This window comes from Salvelinus sp. IW2-2015, linkage group LG31, assembly GCF_002910315.2.
Source record: "Salvelinus sp. IW2-2015 linkage group LG31, ASM291031v2, whole genome shotgun sequence".
In the NCBI taxonomy this organism is placed as follows: domain Eukaryota; kingdom Metazoa; phylum Chordata; class Actinopteri; order Salmoniformes; family Salmonidae; genus Salvelinus; species Salvelinus sp. IW2-2015.
The window spans coordinates 21,634,232-21,655,986 of record NC_036870.1 but is presented as its reverse complement, the minus strand read 5'-3'; the positions used below and the strand labels follow the sequence as shown (position 1 = coordinate 21,655,986).

General features: G+C 47.4%; 1 protein-coding gene across 1 annotated transcript in view; it reads left to right on the top strand.

Annotated features, from left to right (window-relative positions):
- Positions 1–1,417: 1,417 nt before the first annotated feature.
- rapgef5a (Rap guanine nucleotide exchange factor (GEF) 5a) overlaps positions 1,418–21,755 on the top strand; it is a 37,611-nt gene continuing 17,273 nt past the window's right edge. Inside the window, 7 exon segments of the mRNA XM_070436391.1 lie at positions 1,418–1,779; positions 1,872–1,972; positions 7,989–8,067; positions 8,142–8,292; positions 8,620–8,711; positions 8,911–8,941; positions 9,487–9,565. Of these exon segments, the coding sequence (XP_070292492.1) occupies positions 1,505–1,779; positions 1,872–1,972; positions 7,989–8,067; positions 8,142–8,292; positions 8,620–8,711; positions 8,911–8,941; positions 9,487–9,565 (808 nt within the window). The 5' untranslated portion in view covers positions 1,418–1,504.

Below are 21,755 nucleotides of genomic sequence, written 5' to 3'. Positions count from 1 at the left end.
GATGTATCAAATACTTATGTCATGCAATAAAATGCAAATTAATTACTTAAAAATCATACAATGTGATTTTCTGGATTTTTGTTTTAGATTCCGTCTCTCATAGTTGAAGTGTACCTATGATAAAAATTACAGACCTCTACATGCTTTGTAAGTAGGAAAACCTGCAAAATCGGCAGTGTATCAAATACTTGTTCTCCCCACTGTACATCTTAGCTCTATATTGTTTTATGTCCTGCGGTTTCGAGAGGAAAGATGACGAGTTCGTCGGGAAAGTGAGCCTGTAAGTTAGCAGTAGTTTTCATTCTTGCACAGAATCCAGTCTATCTGATGAGATGCAATTTTTTCAGAGTTTTGACCTATTTTTTCTTCTCTGGCCTCCATTGATTTAGTCACCCTAATTCTGGCCATCCTACAAGGGTAAAAACTCTTGTAACCTTTGAACGGATTATGATAGAGACATGAGGTTTGGACCATTGGTTTTCTTAAAGGATTATCTACGTAATTAACTTATTTCACTCATTGGTCAAAAGATACGTTTTTGATTGGACACCCTACAATATATGTATATTTTCCACTCTGTGTGATAAAACTCCCTACACAACACACATTGTCATCCTGTTTCTCGCTATATTCTGCATACAATACCAATGTACAATTCTTCTCTCTCTCTCTCTCTCTCTCTCTCTCTCTCTCTCTCTCTCTCTCAGGGAGAGGCAGTAGGGAGGGTGTGTCTTAAGGAAAGGGGTCGGGACGTCCTTGTGCTACAGAGAGTGCCATCATCAGTGACATCACCTAACCCCGCTTCCTCGCCATCATCAGTGACATCACCTAACCCCGCTTCCTCGCCATCAGGGGGAGGGGCCAGAGAGGAGGACGGAGAGAAGAGGTCAGTATCCTTATCTTTCACTTTCAATCTCTCTGTCTTTGTAGGCGTTGCTGGAATATACAAATAAATCATGTAAACATTATATATAATCTATAAAGACTATATGCTGTGTATGTCCCAGACAAACCTGTTCGTTGAAAGCCATGTCAAGAAAAATATTTTACATTCTCCCTCCTTTTCCCTCTGTCTTAAGTCACACCCTTTGCATGCCTGCACGCACAACAGCTTCTGCCCTGACAAGATAGATTGTGTGTTTGCTTCCTAGAGGATGTGTGTGGGTTTGTGTGTGTTATGACAGAGAATGTGTGTGTTTTAGCTGCAAGCAGAGAGAGAATGATTTTCTTGTCTTGAAGGGAGAAACAAAGCAAAGGAAAGCAAGACTGTTTGCTGCCTAGAGGATGTGTTTACACTTTATAAAGGGTGTGTGTGTGTCTCTGGGGTTAGGCAGGGAGAGGGGAGGCCTCAGTACATCCCCTTTTGGGGTAGAGCTACTATAGAGCCTCTATATCTGTGGAGCTCCAGGCAGGCAGGGGGAGCAGGCTGGCTCTTCAGCCCAGGACAGAGCACCCTGGCTGGGCATTTTGCGCTAGAGAGAGCAAATCCTCTGGAGGAATTGAGATGGACTTGAGAACTGTCACACTAGTGGAGGCAGAGGAAGATGAAGAGGGTAGTGATGATGATGACGATGACTGTTGTAGTAGTTCTGTCCTGACCTTCAATGTCCCTTACCTGCCCTACATTGATGATGAGGATGAAGATGACTGGAGTAGTCTACCTTACATTGATGAGGAAGGGGAGGATGAGGAGGGAGAGGAGGAGAGGGAAGAGAGAGAAAGGAGAGATAGCAGCTCTGAGGAATACTACTCCTGCTCCTCCTCCTGTGCTTCTGACAGGTGTGTTGGTATGTGTGTATCATGTATGTGTGTGTGTGCGTGAGTGTGAGTCCTTGTTTATGTGTAACTTTTCTCTGTGTGTGTCTGTTTAGGTATGTGGTGGTGGCTGGAACACCCCTGAAGATTCTAGAACACCTGCTGAGTGACCTACGACTGGATGACCAGAGAGGAGCACCGGAGAGCAGAGTGTCTGGTGAGTAAACACGTACACACACACACACAGTCTTGTTTATCCTTAGCACAGTCTTGTTAAATCCTATTTAACCTTAACCCCAAAACCTAACCCTGACTTCTAACCATTACCCCTAAACCTAATTCTAACCCAAACACAAATTCTACCTTAACCCTAAACCCCTTAGAAATAGCATTTGACTTTGTGGGGACTAACAAAATGTCCCCAATTGGTCAAATTTTGGTTAGTTTACTATTCTTGTGGGGACTTCCGGTCGCACATACACACAGCAGATAGTTTGGTGATTGTGGGATCCCCCAAAGATCTGTACTCAGTCCATTACACTTATTTAAATGTACACCAAATCATTTAATTTGTGTGTTTGTTTGTGTGCACCAATCCCTCCCCTGCTGTTAGGAATGTCCTGACATGTTGCAACATAACTACTACTTCTACTCTTCTTCATTCTTTCTTTTGTTCTTTCTTTCTCAGGAATATATTGTAGCATATTTCAGTGTTGTCTAACTAGCGTGACATATTGGGAAACGCTGACAAAAGACCATCTTGGGTAAATGAGTCTTCGGCCCTAATGATCACCAGTCAAAAAGAGAGCTGAAAGAAAAGAAAGAGAGGAGTGTGTGTGTACGTGCGCATGTGTGCCTCTGTGAGTGCGTGCGCGCGTCTGTGTCTGTGTGTGTGTTTTAAACAGCAACATGTTTAACAAGCTGAAACAAGCCTAAAGCGAGATTAACGCACAACACTACAATACCTGATTACTAAGATTAGATCTGTGGGCTGGGGGTGGTGTGTGTCTGTGTGTCTGTGTGTGTGTGTGTTGTGTGTGTGGGGTGTGTGTGTGGGTGTGGGTGGGTGGGTGGGTGTGTTTGTAGATGAAGATGAAGATGAAATTGGAGGAGTTAAGGAGAGTTGTTAACATGGAGAAAATGAAAGCAGTTGGAAAATTGGAAAGGTAGGGTGGAAGGAGAGAGGGGGGAGGGTGGAGAGAAGGAAAGAGGTAGAAGCCAGCTAAATAGTCTAGTCATTTAAAGTGGTGTTCTATAAAAAGCTTGCTTTCCTATCTAAACGTCAGACAGCTGGTTAGTTAATTATTCATAGGAACCTTTCGGCTGCTCTATCCACTGCTCTGCCGAACCATTACTTTTTTTGTTCCATGTTTCCCATGGACAGAGTTTAACGTTGTGCAGCAAGCTCAGTCTGCACAGATGCACTAATCTTGATAACATAATGAGTGGCTATTAGGGATGTAAGATGATTTGTAGATCAGTGATTCAGCGCCTTGCTCAGGCCAACTGCATTCTCAGCCCTTCATGAAACTGCATTGCCAGGGCTGGACCTGTATAATCCACCATTACTTATACCATTCTTCCTGAAACTCTTCAGTGAGAAGAGATATTTCAAAATAAATCGAATGAATGTTTTTGCATGATATTCCAAGTGCCTGTATCGCGTTTATGTCCACTTGTTCTCATGTTGTAATTTGTCTTGACTCCTTTGTGCCTTCTGTGCTGTGTGCACCTTCCCATTTACACCAGAGACCTGTATATCATGACGAGATGCTCATGTCTCCGCCCTAACAATGGGAGTCATTGTCCCAAAGGCTGAGGCAGGCGACAAGCTTAGGTCCAAAATAAACCCATAGAAACGCATTGGGTTTATTTTTAACTGATTATGGCGAGAGTGAAACCTCGCGCTTTGCCTCTTCCTCTCTGTTTACACACACACACACACTAAGCCCCTCCTCTGCCACTCACAACAACAAAGCTGAGAGATCACTCCTTCCTCTCTGACCAGCGGTTTCAACTCGCTATTTGCATTTGAGGTTTGGTCCAACAGACTGGGTCATATGGACACTGAAACACATTGAGACATTATTTTACTGTAATAGAGAAGTTAACCTTTCTAACCATACGCTTTTTATGTCTCACCTGCTCTAATTGCCAGCTAGCTTTATAGTTCCACCCTCAGAGCATGTGCAGACCAGCTAGCTTTATAGTTCCACCCTCAGAGCATGTGCAGACCAGCTAGCTTTATAGTTCCACTCCTCAGAGCTTTGTGCAAAACCAGCTAGCTTATAGTTCCACCTCGAGAGATGTGCAGACCAGCTAGCTTTAATGTTCCACCCTCAGAGCATGTGCAACAGAACTAGCTTTATAGTTCCACCCTCAGAGCATGTGCAGACCAGCTAGCTTTATAGTTCCACCCTCGAGCATGTGCAGACCAGCTAGCTTTATAGTTCCACCCTCAGAGCATGTGCAAACCAGCTAGTTTATAGTTCCACCCTCAAGGCATGTGCAGACCAGCTAGCTTTATAGTTCCACCTCAGAGCATGCTGTCAGACCAGCTAGCTTTATAGTTCCACCCTCAGAGCATGTGCAGACCAGCTAGCTTTATAGTTCCACCCTCAGAGCATGTGCAGACCAACTAGCTGTTGTGTTTTCGGACATTTTCAGCTCAGGTTGTTAGCCCCACCTGCTTCAAGATGTCCACTGTCATCCCTGTGCCCAAAAAGGGAAAGTAAGTGAACTGAATGACTACTGACCCGTAGCACTCACTTCCATCATCATGAAGGACACCTACAACACCAGGTCAAGAAGATCAGCATTGACCTCAGCCACCCAAGCCATGGCCTGTTCTCATGTCAAATCAAATCAACAACAAAAAAATCTTTGCCACATGCGCCGAATAAAACAGGTTTAGACCTTACCGTTAAATGCTTACTTACAAGCCATTAACCAACCATGCAGAAAGAAAATATTTGCTAAATAAACGAAAGTAAAAAAAGTTACAATAAAATAACAATAACAAGGCTATATATAGGGGTAAATAAACTAAAGTAAAAAATAAATAAAGTAACACTATAAAATAACGAGGCTATATACAAGGGGTACCGGTACAGGAGGAGGTGTGATGGTGTGGGGGCGCTTTACTGGTGACACTCTGTGATTTATTTAGAATTCAAGGCACACTTAACCAGCATGGCTACCACAGCACCACTGCAGTGATACGCCATCCCATCTGGTTTGCGCTTAGTGGGACTATCATTTGTTTTTCAACAGGACATGCTGCATCAGATGACTTGGCCTCCACAATCACCCAACCTCAACCCAATTGAGATGGTTTGGGATGAGTTGGACTGCAGTCAAGGAAAAGCAGCCAATAAGTGCTCAGCATATGTGGGAACGCCTTCAAGACTGTTGGAAAAATATTCCAGGTGAAGCTGGTTGAGAAAATGCCAAGAGTGTGCAAAGCTGTCAACAAGGCAAAGGGTGGCTACTTTGAAGAATCTCAAATATCAAATATATTTTGATTTGTTTAACACTTTTTTGGTTACTACTTGATTCCATATGTGTCATTTCATAGTTTTGAAGTCTTCACTATTATTCTACAATGTAGAACATAGGAAAAATAAAGAAAAACCCTTGCATGAGTTGATGTCCAAACTTTTGACTGGTACTGTACATGTAGGTAGGGGTAAAGTGAGTAGCAGCGGCATTAAAAAAAGGGGGTCGATATAAAAATCTGGGTAGCCATTTGATTAACTGTTTAGCAGTCTTATGGCTTGGGGGTAGAAGCTGTTAAGGAGCTTTTTGGATCTAGACTTGGCGCTCCTGTACCGCTTGCCATGCAGTAGCAGAGAAAACAGTCTTTGACTTGGCTGGCTATAGTCTTTAACAATTTGCAGGGCTTTCCTCTGACACTGCCTGGTATAGAGGTCCTGGATGGATTGGCCCCAGTGATGTACTGGGCCGTACGCACTACCCTCTGTAGCGCCTTGCGGTCAGATGCTGTGCAGTTGCCATACCAGGTGGTGATGCAACCAGTCAGGATGCTCTCAATGGTGCAGCTGTATAACTGTTTAGGGATATGAGGACCAATGTTCCTTCAAAAAAATAATTAGGGACTGAGCAAATTTCAGGTCTGCTGAGTGCAAACTTGGACGTTTTGAACATTTTGTGTAACTTCCAGCACGTGTTTACTGTGAACACTGAGGCTGTATCCGCTTTAGTTACAGTTTTACCAGTGGCCAAGTAGACTACTGTGGCAATTGGATCATAATGTAGGCCTACCAGAGTGGCATACCTTCAAAAACAATGGAGAACACACATCCCATAACATTTTAACATGCAAATAACTGTTATATCATTCAGCCTACAGTAGCAGACAATGTGTGGTGTTCAATGTAGGCCTACATTCCATGAGACTTTTGAAAATAACATACAGGGCTTGACATTAACCTGTTTATCCACTTGTCCTTCAGACTGAAGATGTGTTGTTTGATGCAAGAAACCACTTTACAAAATAAGATGCATTATTATCCCCCATACCATTATTGCAGTGACTCAGACAAATTATGCTACCCTTTGCCTATTGGATACTTAGCTTATTCAAGCCTGTCTCAAAATACAACATTGCCCCTTTAAGACAAAAAAAAGCTCTTTATCTGACTTGCTTTTCAAAGATATCTAGAAATGTACACGTTTGTGCTCTTGTAGTCAGCTCTTACTGACTACAAATTTATAACTGGGCTAATAACTCACTAACTAGCAAAGGATATGAACAAAATGTGCACATGTGGTTGCATGCAGCTCTTGCTTTGATCTCAAAACAAGCTCATCTACTCACGACCATAGCTGTACACAGTCCAGTTCAAAGTAAGTGGCATAGATCCATATATGGCAATGGTCTATTTGCATATAGGTTTACTGCAGCTCTGATTGGTTATGCCACACAAGTGAAGAGTATGGGTTGAGTCGTGTGCAATGGAATCTACTCCGATGTGTTCTGCCTACAACAAAATATCTTGCATAGTTTGTTTTGTTTCGGTATGTTGCATTGAAAGTGGCTAATATTGCGTTGATTCGATCACAATTGCCACAGTAAAGGGAAACGTTGATATTGTTAACTAACAGGGAAAACTCTAGAAAGTTGAGTGAAGTTCATGGGTTGATATTTCTTCTCGGGGCTACCCATGCCAAATCTTTGTAGTCTCCTGAGGGGGAATAGGCGTTGTCGTGCCCTCTTCACGACTGTCTTGGTGTGTTTGGACCATGATAGTTTGTTGGTGATGTGGACACCAAGGAACTTGAAGCTCTCGACCTTCTCCACTACAGCCCTGTCGATGTGAATGGCGGCGTGCTCGGCCCTCCTTTTCCTGTAGTCCACGATCCGCTCCTTTGTCTTGCTCACATTGAGGGAGAGGTTGTTGTCCTGGCAACACACTGACCACCTCCCAATAGTCTCATTGTTGTCGGTGATCAGGCCTACCACCGTTGTGTCGTCGGCAAACTTAGTGATGGTGTTGGAGTCATGCTTGTCCACGCAGTTGTGGGCGAACAGGGAGTACAGAAGAGGACGAAGCATGCAACCCTGAGGGCCTCCTGTGTTGAGGATCAACGTGGCAGATGTGTTGTTGCCTACCTTTAGCACCTGGGGGCGGCCTGTCAGGAAATCCAGGATCCAGTCGCAGAGGGAGGTGTTTAGTCCCAGTGTCCTTCGCTTAGTGCCCTCAAAGCTCATCACTATGGTGTCTATGGGCACTATGACACTATGTCTTCCATAACTCAGACGCGGGCAGTACAGGAGCATCATGGCTAAAACGAACAGACTGGCCAATTTCACAATCCCTGAATTCATTAGATTATTGCTGACTGTTTAAAATGCTGTGTATTTGACCGTTAATTGTACAACGAAGCTTATTCAGAGAATACATTAAACAAATCGAGATATCAGTATATTTTGAATCGCCCATAAGTTTGAAAAAAAATCTAGATATGATTTTTAGGCCATTTCTCCCAGCTCTCAAAGAAAGTTGAATTAACACAACTGCAGAGAGGTGTAGGTGGGCCTGGGGAGGTCTAGCGGTTAGGCTGCTGCCTTCAGAGCACAAATAACATGTTGCTGTGGACTCTAATCTGGCCCACGCACTTTTGACACAAACCCTCTTTCAACGTTCCTGTCTTTCTCTCACTGTCTGAGGTATAGAAGTTCGTGACCTGTGATGCATTTCCTGTTTCAGAGCTGCTGCTGGATGACTTCCTGTTGACATACCTAGTGTTCATGACGACCAACGACCTCTGTCAGGCCCTGCTCGGACAATATCCTTTACACTGCATGTGTGTCTGTCTGTCTGTGTTTCTGTGTAGTGTGTATTGTCCTTAACTTGTCCCACCTACAGCAGTAAGCGTGTGCATGGTCAAGGTCAGGAGGATGGAAAGGAGGCCCTCTATAGGAAGAGGAAAGTATTACACCTAGTTGCTCACTGGACACGCCTATATAAGGACTTCCTAAGAGAGGACGAACACATCAAGGCATTCATGAAGGTAGGAGGAGACACACAGGTTTGGTAACCAGTGTGTGAGGGTTGTCGTGGGGATTATCTAGTGTAACCCAGGTAATAGCTGCCTAGTAACAGGAAGGAAAGGAGATATATTCAGCATGTCAGTGACAGCGATAACTTAAGTGTTTGTGTGCTTGTGAGCTTGCAGCTTTGTTTTCTCCCCGGGCACATGTCTGCACATACATTTACAACACTTAAACCTAAATATATCTTTAAGTGTCAGTTAGAGGTGTATGTTAATGTGTGTGTGTGTGTGTGTGTGTGTGTGTGTGTGTGTGTGTGTGTGTGTGTGTGTGTGTGTGTGTGTCAGACTCTCTCCAGGTGTGTGTTAGAGGATCTTTATGAGTTTCCGTCTCTGGAGAAAGACATGAAGGAGTTCCAGAAGCTTCTACGACGTAGACAGTGAGTGTGTGTGTGTATCCATGTGTGTATGTACAGCACAAGGACGCCATTGTTTATGAGACATGAGCACAGCCTACGGTTTGTCTGTGGGGGGATAGAGGGGGGTGGGATAGAGGAAACGGAAGCTTCAATTCTCAAGTAAATCTTTATTCATGAACAAGCAAATATGGAGTTGTTTCTCTGTTTGTTTTTGTTTCAGCACAGTGGATGAATGTCCTCCACAACAAAAGGTGAGAGGGATGGAAGAAGTGTGAGGGGAGAGAGAGAAAATGGGGGGGGAGATAATTGGTAGACGAAAATGATCTGTCACTGCCCAGTTAAAGGGATACTTTGGGATTTTGGCAGTGAAATCATGGATTGCATTTTTATGTCTCTGCATCCAGTATGAAGGACGTTAGAGTTAGTTTTGCGAGCAAACGCTAACTAGCGTTAGCACAATGACTGGAAGGCTATGGTGTCTACTAGACTCCCCAGTCATTGCGCTGACACTAGTTAGCAACTTCCTTCAAACTGCCGGCAGAGACATAAAAATTGTATCCACGAGTTCAATCTGACACTGAGGAAGTATATAAATGGCTTCATTGCCAAAATCCTAAAGTATCCCTTTTATAATCTAATGGTTTATGTCCCACTGTCCCCTTCTCCCTCTCTCCATCCCTCTCTCTCTCTCTCTCCGTCTCTCTCTATCCCTCTGTCTTTCTCATTCTTTCTCCCTATCCCTCTCTCTCCCCTCCCTTCTGTCTTCATCCCTCTATTTCTCTGTCTGTCTCTCCAGAGTAAGCCTCTGTTCCAGCAGCTCAGTTTAAAGGAGAACAGTCTGCCACTCCGCTTCCCTCGGGCTGACACCAAAGAGGGTGAGAACACACACACACGTGATGCTGTGATTGTATGTGATTGATATTATTGATTTTGATTTATATGATTTATTGAAGTGTCAATAAAGCCCAGCCCACATGGGTCTACAAGACACCACTAAACACAGTGACATTTTCTTTGTAATCAAAACAAAATAACATTTTCCAAATGATATGCATACAATAATCACAGCCTGTACAGCTATCTAGCCCCACTACACAACCAGCTACCATCTAGCCCCACTACACAACCATCTACCATCTAGCCCCACTACAGAACCAGCTACCATCTAGCCCCACTACAGGGCTAGGATGGGAGATGGTTGTGTGTGGGGCTAGATGGTAGCTGGTTGTGTAGTGTGATAGATGGTAGCTGGTTGTGTAGTGGGGCTAGATGGTAGCTTGGTTTGTGTAGTGTGGCTAGATGGTAGCTGGTTTGTGTAGTGGTAGCTAGTGTAGTGGGGCTAGATGGTAGTGTGTAGTGTGGCTAGATGGTTAGTGGTTTTGTAGTGTGGGCTAGAGGGTAGCTGGTTGTGTAGTGGGGCTAGATGGTAGATGGTTGTGTAGGTGGGCTAGATGGTAGCTGTTGTGTAGTGGGGCTAGATTGGTAGATGGTTGTGTAGTGGGGCAGATGGTAGTGGTTGTGTAGTGTGGCTAAGATGGTAGCTGTTGTGTAGTGGGGCTTAGATGGTAGCTGTTGTGTAGTGGGGCTAGATGGTAGCTGTTGTGTTAGTGGGCTAGATGGTGCTGGTTGTGTAGTGGGGCTAGATGGTTACTGGTTGTGTCAAGTGTGGCTAGATGGTAGATGGTTGTGTAGTGTGGCTAGATTGGTAGATGGTTTGTGTAGTGGGGCTAGATGGTAGATGGTTGTGTAGTGGGGGCTAGATGGTAGCTGGTTGTGTAGTGGGGGGCTAGATGGTAGCTGGTTGTGTAGTGGGCTAGATGGTAGCTGTTGTGTAGTGGGGCTAGATGGTAGATGGTTGTGTAGTGGGCTAGATGGTAGCTGGTTGTGTAGTGGGCTAGATGGTAGCCTGGTTGTGTAGTGTGGGCTAGATGGTAGCTGGTTGTGTATAGTGGGGCTAGATGGTAGCTGGTTGTGGTGTGGCTAGATGGTAGCTGTGTGTAGTGGGCTAGATGGTAGCTGGTTGTGTAGTGTGGTAGATGGTAGCTGGTTGTGTATGGGGCTAGATGGTAGCTGGTTGTGTAGTGTGCTAGATGGAGTGGGTGTGTGTGGCTAGATGGTAGTTGGTTGTGTAGTGGGGCTAGATGAGTGGTTGTGTAGTGGGGCTAGATGGTAGATTGGTTGGTAGTGGGGCTAGATGGTAGCTGGTTGTGAGTGGTGGCTAGATTGGTAGCTGGTTGTGTAGTGGGCTAGATGGTAGCTGGTTGTGTAGTGGGGCTAGATGGTTAGCTGGTTTGGTAGTTGGGGGCTAGTGGTAGCTGGTTGTGTAGTGGGTAGATGGTAGCTGTTGTTGTGGCTAGATGGAGCTGGTTGTGTAGTGGGGCTAGATGGTAGCTGGTTGTGTAGTGGGGCTAGATGGTAGCTGGTTGTGTAGTGGGGCTAGAATGGTAGCTGGTTTGTAGTGGGCTAGAATGGAGCTGTTGTGTAGTGGGGCTAGATGGATGTTGGTGTGGTCAGATGGTAGCTGGTTGTGTAGTGTGGCTAGATGGTAGATGGTTGTGTAGTGGGGTAGATGGTAGCTGGTTGTGTAGTGGGCTAGATGGTAGCTGGTTGTGTAGTGGGGCTAGATGGTAGCTGGTTGTGTAGTGGGGCTAGATGGTAGCTGGTTGTGTAGTGGGGCTAGATGGTAGCTGGTATGTAGTGGGCTAGATGGTAGCTGGTTGTGTAGTGTGGTGAGATGGTAGCTGTGTAGTGGGGCTGTTAGGTTGTGAGTGGGCTAGATGGTAGCTGGTTGTGTAGTGGGGCTAGATGGTAGCTGGTTGTGTAGTGTGGCTAGATGGTAGCTGGTTGTGTGTGGGCTAGATGGTAGCTGGTTGTGGTAGTGGGGCTAGATGGTAGCTTGGTTTGTGTAGTGGGGCTAGATGTAGGTTGTGTAGTGGGGCAGATGGTAGCTGTTGTGTAGGGGCTAGATGTAGATGGTTGTGTAGTGGGGCTAGATGGTAGCTGGTTGTGTAGTGGGGCTAGATGGTACTGGTGTGTAGTGGGGCTTAGATGGTAGCTGGTTGTGTTAGTGGGGCTAGATGGTAGCTGGTTGTGTAGTGTGGGCTAGATGGTAACTGGTTGTGTAGTGTGGCTAGATGGTAGCTGGTTGTGTAGTGGGCAGATGGTAGCTGGTTGTTGTAGTGTGGAGATGGTAGCTGGTTGTGAGTGGGTGATAGCGTTGTAGTGGGGCTAGATGGTAGCTGGTTGTGTAGTGGGGCTAGATGGTAGCTGGTTGGTGTAGTGGGGTAGATGGTAGCTGGTTGTGTGTGGGCTAGATGTAGTGGTTGTGTAGTGGGGCTAGATGGTAGCTGGTTGTGTAGTGGGGCTAGATGGTAGCTGGTTGTGTAGTGGGGCTAGATGGTAGCTGGTTGTGTAGTGGGGCTAGATGGTAGCTGGTTGTGTAGTGGGGGCTAGATGGTAGCTGGTTTGTAGTGGGCTAGATGGTAGCTGGTTTGTAGTGGGGCAGATGGTAGCTGGTTGTGTAGTGTGGCTAGATGGTAGCTGGTTGTGTAGTGGGGCTAGATGGTAGCTGGTTTGTAGTGGGGCTTAGATGTAGATGGTTTGTAGTGGGGCTAGATGGTAGCTGGTTGTGTAGTGGGGCCTAGATGGTAGCTGGTTGTGTAGTGGGGCTAGAGTGGTAGCTGGTTGTGTAGTGGGGCTAGATGGTAGCTGGTTGTGTAGTGGGGCTAGATGGTACTGGTTGTGTAGTGGGCTAGATGTAGCATGGTTGTGTAGTGGGGGCTAGATGGTAGCTGGTTGTGTAGTGGGGCTAGATGGTAGCTGGTTGTGTGTGTGGCTAGATGGTAGCTGGTTGTGTGGGGGTAGTGGTAGCTGTTGTGGTAGTGGGCTAGATGGTACTGGTTGTGTAGTGGGACTAGATGGTAGCTGGTTGTGTGTAGTGGGGCTAGATGGTAGATGGTGTGTAGTGAGTGGGCTAGAATGGTAGCTGGTTGTGTAGTGGGGCTAGATGGTAGCTGGTTGTGTAGTGGGGCTAAGGATGGTAGCCTGGTTGTGTAGTGGGCTAGATGGTAGAGTGGTGGTAGTGTGGCTAGATGGTAGCTGTGTGTAGTGTGGGTAAATGGTAGCTGGTGTGTAGTGTGGTAGATGGTAGGTTGTAGTGTGGCTAGATGGCTGTGTATGGCTAGATGGTGTGGTTGTGTAGTGGGCGCTAGATGGTAGATGGTTGTGTAGTGGGCTAGATGGTAGATGGTTTGTGTAGTGGGCAGATGGTACTGGTTGTGTAGTGGGGCTAGTGGTAGCTGGTTGTGTAGTGGGGCTAGATGGTAGATGGTTGTGTAGTGGGCTAGATGGTAGCATGGTTGTGTAGTGGGCTGAGGTAGAATGGTTGTGTAGTGTGGCTAGATGGTAGCTGGTTTTGTGTGGCTAGATGGTAGCTGGTTGTGTGTGGGGCTAGATGGTAGCTGTTGTTGTAGTGGGGCTAGATTGGTAGATGGTTGTGTAGTGGGGCTAGATGGTAGCTGGTTGTGTAGTGGGGCTAGTGGTGATGTTGGTAGTGGGCTAGATGGTAGATGGTTGTGTAGTGGGGCTAGATGGTAGACTGGTTGTGTAGTGTGGCTAGATGGTAATGGTTGTGTAGTGGGGCTAGATGGTAGTTTGTGTAGTGGGTGCTAGATGGTAGCTGGTTGTGTAGTGGGGCTAGATGGTAGATGGTTGTGTAGTGTGGGCTAGATGGTAGTGGTGTGTAGTGGGGCTAGATGGTAGTGGTTGTGTATGGTGCTAGATGGTACTGTTGTGTAGTGGGCTAGATGGTAGCTGGTTGTGTAGTGGGGCTAGATGGTAGATGGTTGTGTAAGTGTGGCTAGATGGTAGCTGGTTGTGTAGTGGGCTAGAATGGTAGCTGGTTGTGTAGTGTGGGCTAGATGGTAGTGGTTGTGTAGTGGGGCTAGATGGTAGCTGGTTGTGTAGTGTGGCTAGATGGTAGCTGGTTGTGTAGTGTGGTTAGATGGTTAGATGGTTGTGTAGTGGGGCAGATGGTAGCTGGTTGTGTAGTGGGGCTAGATGGTAGCTGGTTGTGTAGTGTGTAGATTGGTTGTGTAGTGGGGCTAGATGGTAGCTGGTTGTGTAGTGGGGCTAGATGGTACTGGTTGTGTAGTGGGGCTGATGGTAGCTGGTTGTGTAGTGGGGCTAGATGGTAGATGGTTGTGTAGTGGGGCTAGATGGTGATGGTTGTGTAGTGGGCTAGATGTAGCTGGTTGTGTAGTGGGGCTAGATGGTAAGCTGGTTGTGTAGTGGGCTAGATGGTAATGGTTGTGTAGTGGGGCTAGATGGTAGCTGGTTGTGTATGGGGTAAGATGGTAGATGGTTGTGTAGTGGGCTAGATGGTAGCTGGTTGTGTAGTGTGGCTAGATGGTAGATGGTTGTGTAGTGGGGCTAGATGTAGATGGTTGTTGTAGTGGGGCTAGATGGTAAGCTGGTTGTGTAGTGGGCTAGATGGTAGTATGGTTGTGTAGTGGGGCTAGATGGTAGCTGGTTGTGTAGTGTGGCTAGTGTATGCTGGTTGTGTAGTGGGGCTAGATGGTAGATGGTTGGTAGTGGGGCTAGATGGTAGCTGGTTGTGTAGTGTGGCTAGATGGTAGCTGTTTGTGTAGTGGGGCTAGATGGTAGATGGTTGGTGGGCTAGATGGTAGATGTTTGTGTAGTGTGGCTAGATGGTAGCTGGTGGTGTAGTGGGGCTAGATGGTAGCTGGTTGTGTAGTGGGGCTAGATGGTAGCTGGTTGTGTAGTGTGGCTAGATGGTAGTGGTTGTTAGTGGGGCTAGATGGTAGCTGGTTGTGTAGTGTGGCTAGATGGTAGCTGGTTGTGTAGTGGGGCTAGATGGGATGGTGTGTAGTGTGGCTAGATGTACTGGGTTGTGTAGTGGGCTAGTGGTAGCTGTTTTGTAGTGGGGCTAGATGGTAGTGGTTGTGTAGTGGGCTAGATGGTAGATGGTTGTGTAGTGGTGGCTAGATGGTAGCTGGTTGTGTAGTGGGGCTAGATGGTAGCTGGTTGGTGTAGTGTGGCTAGATGGTAGCTGGTTGTGTAGTGGGCTAGATGGTAGCTGTTGTGTAGTGGGCTAGATGGTAGATGGTTTGTGTAGTGGGGCTAGATGGTAGCTGGTTTGTGTAGTGGTGGCTAGTGGTAGCTGGTTGTGTAGTGGGGCTAGATGGTAGTGGTTGTGTAGTGGGGCTAGATGTAGTGGTTGTAGTGGGTAGATGGTCGTGGTTGTGTAGTGTGGCTAGATGGTAGCTGGTTGTGTAGTGGGGCTAGATGGTAGAGGTTGTGTAGTGGGCTAGATGGTAGATGGTTGTGTAGTGGGGCTAGATGGTAGATGGTTTGTGTAGTGGGCTAGATGGTAGCTGGTTGTGTAGTGTGGCTAGATGGTAGCTGGTTGTGTAGTGGGGTAGATGGAAGATGGTTGTGTAGTGGGCTAGATGGTAGCTGGTTGTTAGTGGGGCTAGATGGTAGCTGGTTGTGTAGTGGGGCTAGATGGTAGCTGGTTGTGTAGTGGGGCTAGATGGTAGCTTGGTTTGTAGTGGGGCTAGATGGTAGATGGTTGTGTAGTGGGGCTAGATGGTAGCTGGTTGTGTAGTGGGGCTAGATGGTACTGGTTGTGTAGTGGGGCTAGATGGTAGCTGGTTGTGTAGTGGGGCTAGATGGTAGCTGGTTGTGTAGTGGGCTAGATGGTAGCTGGTTGTGTAGTGTGGCTAGATGGTAGCTGGTTTGTGTAGTGGGGCTAGATGGTAGCTGTTTGTGTAGTGGGGCTAGATGTTAGCTGGTGTGTATGGTGTGGCTAGATGGTAGCTGTTGTGTAGTGGGGGCTAGATGGTAGCTGGTTGTGTAGTGGGGGCTAGATGGTAGCTGGTTGTGTAGTGGGGCTAGATGGTAGCTGGTTGTGTAGTGGGGCTAGATGGTAGATGGTTTGTGTAGTGGGCTAGATGGTAGCTTGGTTGTGTAGGTGGGCTAGATGGTAGCTGGTTTGTAGTGGGCTAGATGGTAGCTGGTTGTGTAGTGGGCTAGATGGTAGATGTTGTAGTTGTGGTATGGTAGTTGGTTGTGTGGGGCTAGATGGTAGCTGGTTGTGTAGTGTGGCTAGATGTAGCTGGTTTTGTAGTGTGTGGCTAGATGGTAGCTGGTTGTGTAGTGGGGCTAGATGGTAGTGGTTGTGTAGTGGGGCTAGATGTGATGGTTGTGTAGTGGGCTAGATGGTAGATGGTTGTGATGGGCTAGATGGGTAGCTGGTTGTGTAGTGGGGCTAGATGGTAGCTGGTTTGTGTAGTGGGGCTAGATGGTAGAGTGTTGTGTGTGGGCTGATGGAGCTGGTTGTGTAGTGGGGCTAGATTGTAGATGGTTGTGTAGTGGCTAGATGGTAGCTGGTTGTGTGTGTGGCTAGATGGTAGCTGTTGTGTGTGGCTAGATGGTAGCTGTTGTGTAGTGGGCTAGATGGTAGATGGTTGTGTAGTGGGGCTAGATGGTAGCTGGTTGTGTAGTGGGCTAGATGGTAGTGGTTGTGTAGTGGGGTAGATGTAGATGGTTGTGTAGTGGGGCTAGATGGTAGATGGTTGTGTGTGGAGATGGTAGCTGGTTGTGTAGTGGGGCTAGATGGTAGCTGGTTGTGTAGTGGGCTAGATGGTAGCTGTTGTGTAGTGGGCTAGATGGTAGATGTTGTGTAGTGTGCTAGATGGTAGCTGGTTGTGTGTGGGCTAGATGGTAGTGGTTGTGTAGTGGGGCTAGATGGTAGCTGGTTGTGTAGTGGGGCTAGATGGTAGCTGGTTGTGTAGTGGGGCTAGATGGTAGATGTTGTGTAGTGTGGCTAGATGGTAGCTGTTGTGTAGTGGGGCTAGATGGTAGCTGGTTGTGTAGTGGGCTAGATGGGTAGATGTTGTGTAGTGGGGCTAGATGGTAGCTGGTTGTTGTATGTGGCTAGATGGTAGTGGTTGTGTAGTGTGGTTAGATGGTAGATGGTTGTGTAGTGGGGCTAGATGGTAGCTGTTGTGTAGTGGGCTAGATGGTAGCTGTTGTGTAGTGAGTGGTAGATGGTTGTGTAGTGGGCTAGATGGTAGCTGGTTGTGTAGTGGGGCTAGATGGTAGCTGGTTGTGTAGTGGGGCTAGATGGTAGCTGGTTGTGTAGTGGGGCTAGATGGTAGTATGGTTTGTGTAGTGGGGCTAGATGGTAGTGGGTTGTGTAGTGGCTAGATGTAGCTGGTGTGTATGGGGCTAGATGGTAGCTGGTTTGTAGTTGTGGCTAGATGGTGAGATGGTTGTGTAGTGGGCTAGATGGTAGCTGGTTGTGTAGTGGGCTAGATGGTAGATGGTTGTGTAGTGTGGCTAGATGGTAGCTGTTTGTAGTGTGGCTAGATGGTAGATGGTTGTGTAGTGTGGCTAGATGGTAGAATGGTTTGTGTAGTGGGCTAGATGGTAGCTGGTTGTGTAGTGGGGCTGATGGTAGCTGGTTGTGTAGTGGGAGCTGGTAGCTGTTTTGTATGTGGCTAGATGGTAGCTGGTTGTGTAGTGGGGCTAGATGGTAGATGGTTGCGTAGTGGGGCTAGATGGTAGCTGGTTGTGTAGTGTGGCTAGATGGTAGCTGGTTGTGTAGTGGGGCTAGATGGTAGATGGTTGTGTAGTGGGGCTAGATGGTAGACTGGTTGTGTAGTGTGGCTAGATGGTAGCTGGTTGTGTAGTGGGGCTAGATGGTAGCTGGTTGTGTAGTGGGCTAGATTGGTAGTGGTTGTGTAGTGTGGCTAGATGGTAGCTGGTTGTCTAGTGGGGCTAGATGGTAGCTGGTTGTGTAGTGGCTAGATGGTAGCTGGTTGTGTAGTGGGCTAGATGGCTAGATGGTTGTGTAGTGTGGGGTAGATGGTAGCTGGTTGTGTAGTGGGGCTAGATGGTAGATGGTTGGTGTGGGCTAGATGGTAGCTGGTTGTGTAGTGGCTAGATGGCTAGATGGTTAGTGAGTTGTAGTGGTAGATGGTAGTGCGGCTAGATGGTAGCTGGCTTGTGTAGTGTGCTAGATGGTAGCTGGTGTGTAGTGGGGCTAGATGGTAGCGTGGTTGTGTAGTGTGCTAGATGGTAGATGGTTGTGTAGTGGGGCTAGATGGTAGCTGGTTGTGTAAGTGTGGCTAGATGGTAGGCTGGTTGTGTAGTGGGGCTAGATGGTAGATGGTTGTGTAGTGGGGCTAGATGGTAGCTGGTTGTGTAGTGGGGCTAGATGGTAGCTGGTTGTGTAGTGTGGCTAGATGGAGCTGGTTGTGTAGTGGGCTAGATGGTAGATGGTTGTGTAGTGGGGCTGATGGTAGATGGTTTTGTGTAGTGGGGCTAGATGGTAGATGGTTGTGAGTGCTAGACAATGGTAAGTGGTTGTGAGTGTGGCTAGATGGTAGCTGGTTGTGTAGTGGGGTAGATGGTAGATGGTTGTGTAGTGTGGCTAGATGGTAGCTGGTTGTTGTAGTGGGGCTAGATGGTAGCTGTGTGTAGTGGGGCTAGATGGTAGCTGGTTGTGTAGTGGGGTAGATGGTAGATGGTTGTTATGTGGCTAGATGGTAGCTGGTTGTGTAGTGTGCTAATGGTAGATGGTTGTGTAGTGGGGCTAGATGGTTAGCTGGTTGTGTAGTGGGGCTAGATGGTAGCTGGTTGTGTAGTGGGCTAGATGGTAGCTGGTTGTGTAGTGGGGCTAGATGGTAGATGGTTGTGTAGTGTGGCTAGATGGTACTGGTTGTGTAGTGTGGCTAGATGGTAGATGGTTGTTAGTGGGGCTTAGATGGTAGCTGGTGTGTAGTGGGGCTAGATGGTAGCTGGTTGTGTAGTGGGGCTAGATGGTAGCTGGTTGTGTAGTGTGGCTAGATGGTAGCTGGTTGTGTAGTGGGGCTAGATGGTAGATGGTTGTGTAGTGTGGCTAGATGGTAGCTGGTTGTGTAGTGTGGCTAGATGGTAGATGGTTGTGTAGTGGGGCTAGATGGTAGATGGTTGTGTAGTGGGGCTAGATGGTAGATGGTTGTGTAGTGGGGCTAGATGGTAGATGGTTGTGTAGTGGGGCTAGATGGTAGCTGGTTTGTGTAGTGGGCTAGATGGTAGATGGTTGGTAGTGGGCTAGATGTAGCTGGTGTAGTGGCTAGATGGTAGTGGTTGTGTAGTGGGCTAGATGGTAAGCTGGTTGTGTGAGTGGGGCTAGATGGTAGCTGGTTGTGTAGTGGGGCTAGATGGTAGATGGTTGTGTAGTGGGGCTAGATGGTAGCTGGTTGTGTAGTGGGGCTAGATGGTAGATGGTTGTGTAGTGGGGCTAGATGGTAGCTGGTTGTGTAGTGGGGCTAGATGGTAAGATGGTTGTGTAGTGTGGCTAGATGGTAGCTGGTTGTGTAGTGTGGCTAGATGGTAGCTGGTTGTGTAGTGGGGATAGATGGTAGATGGTTGTGTAGTGGGCTGATGTAGATGGTGTGTAGTGTGCTATGATGGTAGCTGGTTGTAGTGGGCTAGATGGGTAGCTGGTTTGTGTAGTGGGGTAATTGGTAGATGGTTGTGTAGTGGGATAGATGGTAGATGGTTGTGTAGTGGGGTAGATGGTAGCTGTCTGAGTGGGGCTAGATGGAATGGTTGTGTAGTGGGCTAGATGTAGCTGGTTGGTATGTGCAGTGGTGCTGGGTAGTGGGGAGATGGTAGCTGGTTGTTAGTGTGCTAGATGGTAGATGGTTGTGTAGTGGGGATAGATGGTAGCTGTGTTGTGTAGTGGGGCTAGATGGTAGATGTGTGTGTAGTGTGGCTAGATGGTAGCTGGTTGTGTAGTGTGGCTAGATGGTAGATGGTTGTGTAGTGGGGCTAGATGGTAGCTGGTTGTGTAGTGGGGCTAGATGGTAGCCTGGTTGGTGTAGTGGGGCTAGATGGTAGCTGGTTGTGTAGGTGTGGCTAATGGTAGCTGGTTGTGTAGTGTGGCTAGTATTGGAGCTGTGTGTAGTGGGGCTAAGATGGTAGCTGGTTGTGTAGTTGTGGCTAGATGGTAGCTGGTTGTGTAGTGGGGTAGATGGTAAGATGGTTGTGTGTGTGGGCTAGATGGTAGCTGGTTGTGTAGTGTGGCTAGATGGTAGATGGTTGTGTAGTGGGGCTAGATGGTAGATGGTTGTGTAGTGGGGCTAGATGGTAGATGGTTGTGGTTGTGGCTAGATGGTAGCTGGTTGTGTAGTGGGGCTAGATGTAGATGTTGGTAGTGGGGCTAGATGGTAGCTGGTTTGTATGGGGCTGTGGTAGTGGTGTTGTAGTGGGGCTAGATGGTAGCTGGTTGTGTAGTGTGGCTAGATGGTAGCTGGTTGTGTAGTGGGCTAGATGGTAGATGGTTGTGTAGTGGGGCTAGTGGTAGCTGGTTGTGTAGTGGGCTAGATGCGTAGATGGTTGTGTAGTGGGCTAGATGGTAGCTGGTTGTGTAGTGGGGCTAGATGGTAGCTGGTTGTGTAGTGTGGCTAGATGGTAGCTGGTTGTGTAAGTGTGGCTAGATGGTAGCTGGTGTGTGTGGGATAGATGGTAGATATGGTTGTGTAGTGGGCTAGATGGTAGATGTTGTGTAGTGTGGCTAGATGGTAGCTGGTTGTGTAGTGTGGCTAGATGGTAGCTGGTTGTGTAGTGGGGATAGATGGTAGATGGTTGTGTAGTGGGGCTAGATGGTAGATGGTTGTGTAGTGTGGCTAGATGGTAGCTGGTTGTGTAGTGTGGCTAGATGGTAGCTGGTTGTGTAGTGGGGCTAGATGGAGATGGTTGTGTAGTGGGGATAGCATGGTAGATGTTGTGTAGTGGGGCTAGATGGTAGATGGTTTGTAGTGGCTAGATGGTAGCGTGTTGTGTAGTGGGGCTAGATGTAGATGGTTGTGTAGTGTGCTAGATGGTAGATGGTTGTGTAGTGGGCTAGATGGTAGTGTTGTGTAGTGGGGCTAGATGGTAGTGTGTGTAGTGGGGCTAGATGGTAGCTGGTTGTGTAGTGGGGCTAGATGGTGCTGGTTGTGTAGTGGGCTAGATGGTAGCTGGTTGTGTAGTGGGGTAGATGGTAGCTGGTTGTGTAGTGTGGCTAGATGGTAGATGGTTGTGTAGTGTGCTAGATGGTAACTGGTTCTGTAGTGGGGCTAGATGGTGATGGTTGTGTAGTGGGGCTAGATGGTAGCTGGTTGTGTAGTTGGCTAGATGGTAGCTGGTTGTGTATGGGCATGTAGCTGTGTTAGGGCTAGATGGTAGATGTTGTGTAGTGGGGCTAGATGGTAGATGGTTGTGTAGTGGGGCTAGATGGTAGATGGTTTGTAGTGGGGCTAGATGGTAGCTGTTGTGTAGTGGGGCTAGATGGTAGCTGGTTGTGTAGTGGGGCTAGATGGTAGCTGGTTGTGTAGTGGGGCTAGATGGTAGATGGTTGTGTAGTGTGGCTAGATGGTAGATGGTTGTGTAGTGTGGCTAGATTGAGATGGTTGTGTAGTGGCTGATGTAGCTGGTTGTGTCTAGATGGAGCTGTTGAGTGGTATGTAGCTGGTTCTGTAGTGGGCTAGATGGTAGCTGGTTGTGTAGTGGGGCTAGATGGTAGCTGGTTTCTGTAGTGGGGCTAGATGGTAGCTGGTTCTGCTGTAGTGGGGCTAGATGGTAAGCTGGTTCTGTAGTGGGGCTAGATGGTAGATGGTTGTGTAGTGGGCTAGATGGTAGCTGGTTCTGTAGTGGGGCTAGATGGTACTGGTTCTGTAGTGGGGCTAGATGGTAGATGGTTGTGTAGTGGGGCTAGATGGTAGCTGGTTTGTGTAGTGGGGCTAGATAGCTGTACAGGCTGTGATTATTGTATGCATATCATTTGGAAAATGTTATTTTGTTTTGATACAAAGAAAATGTCACTGTGTTTAGTGGTGTTGTAGACCCATGTGGGCTGGGCTTTATTGACACTTCAATAATCATATAAATCAAAATCAATAATATCAATCACACCTACATCACAGCATCACGTGTGTGTGTGTTCTCACCCTCTTTGTGTCAGCCCGAGGGAAGCGGAGTGGAGACTGTTCTCCTTTTACTGAGGCTGCT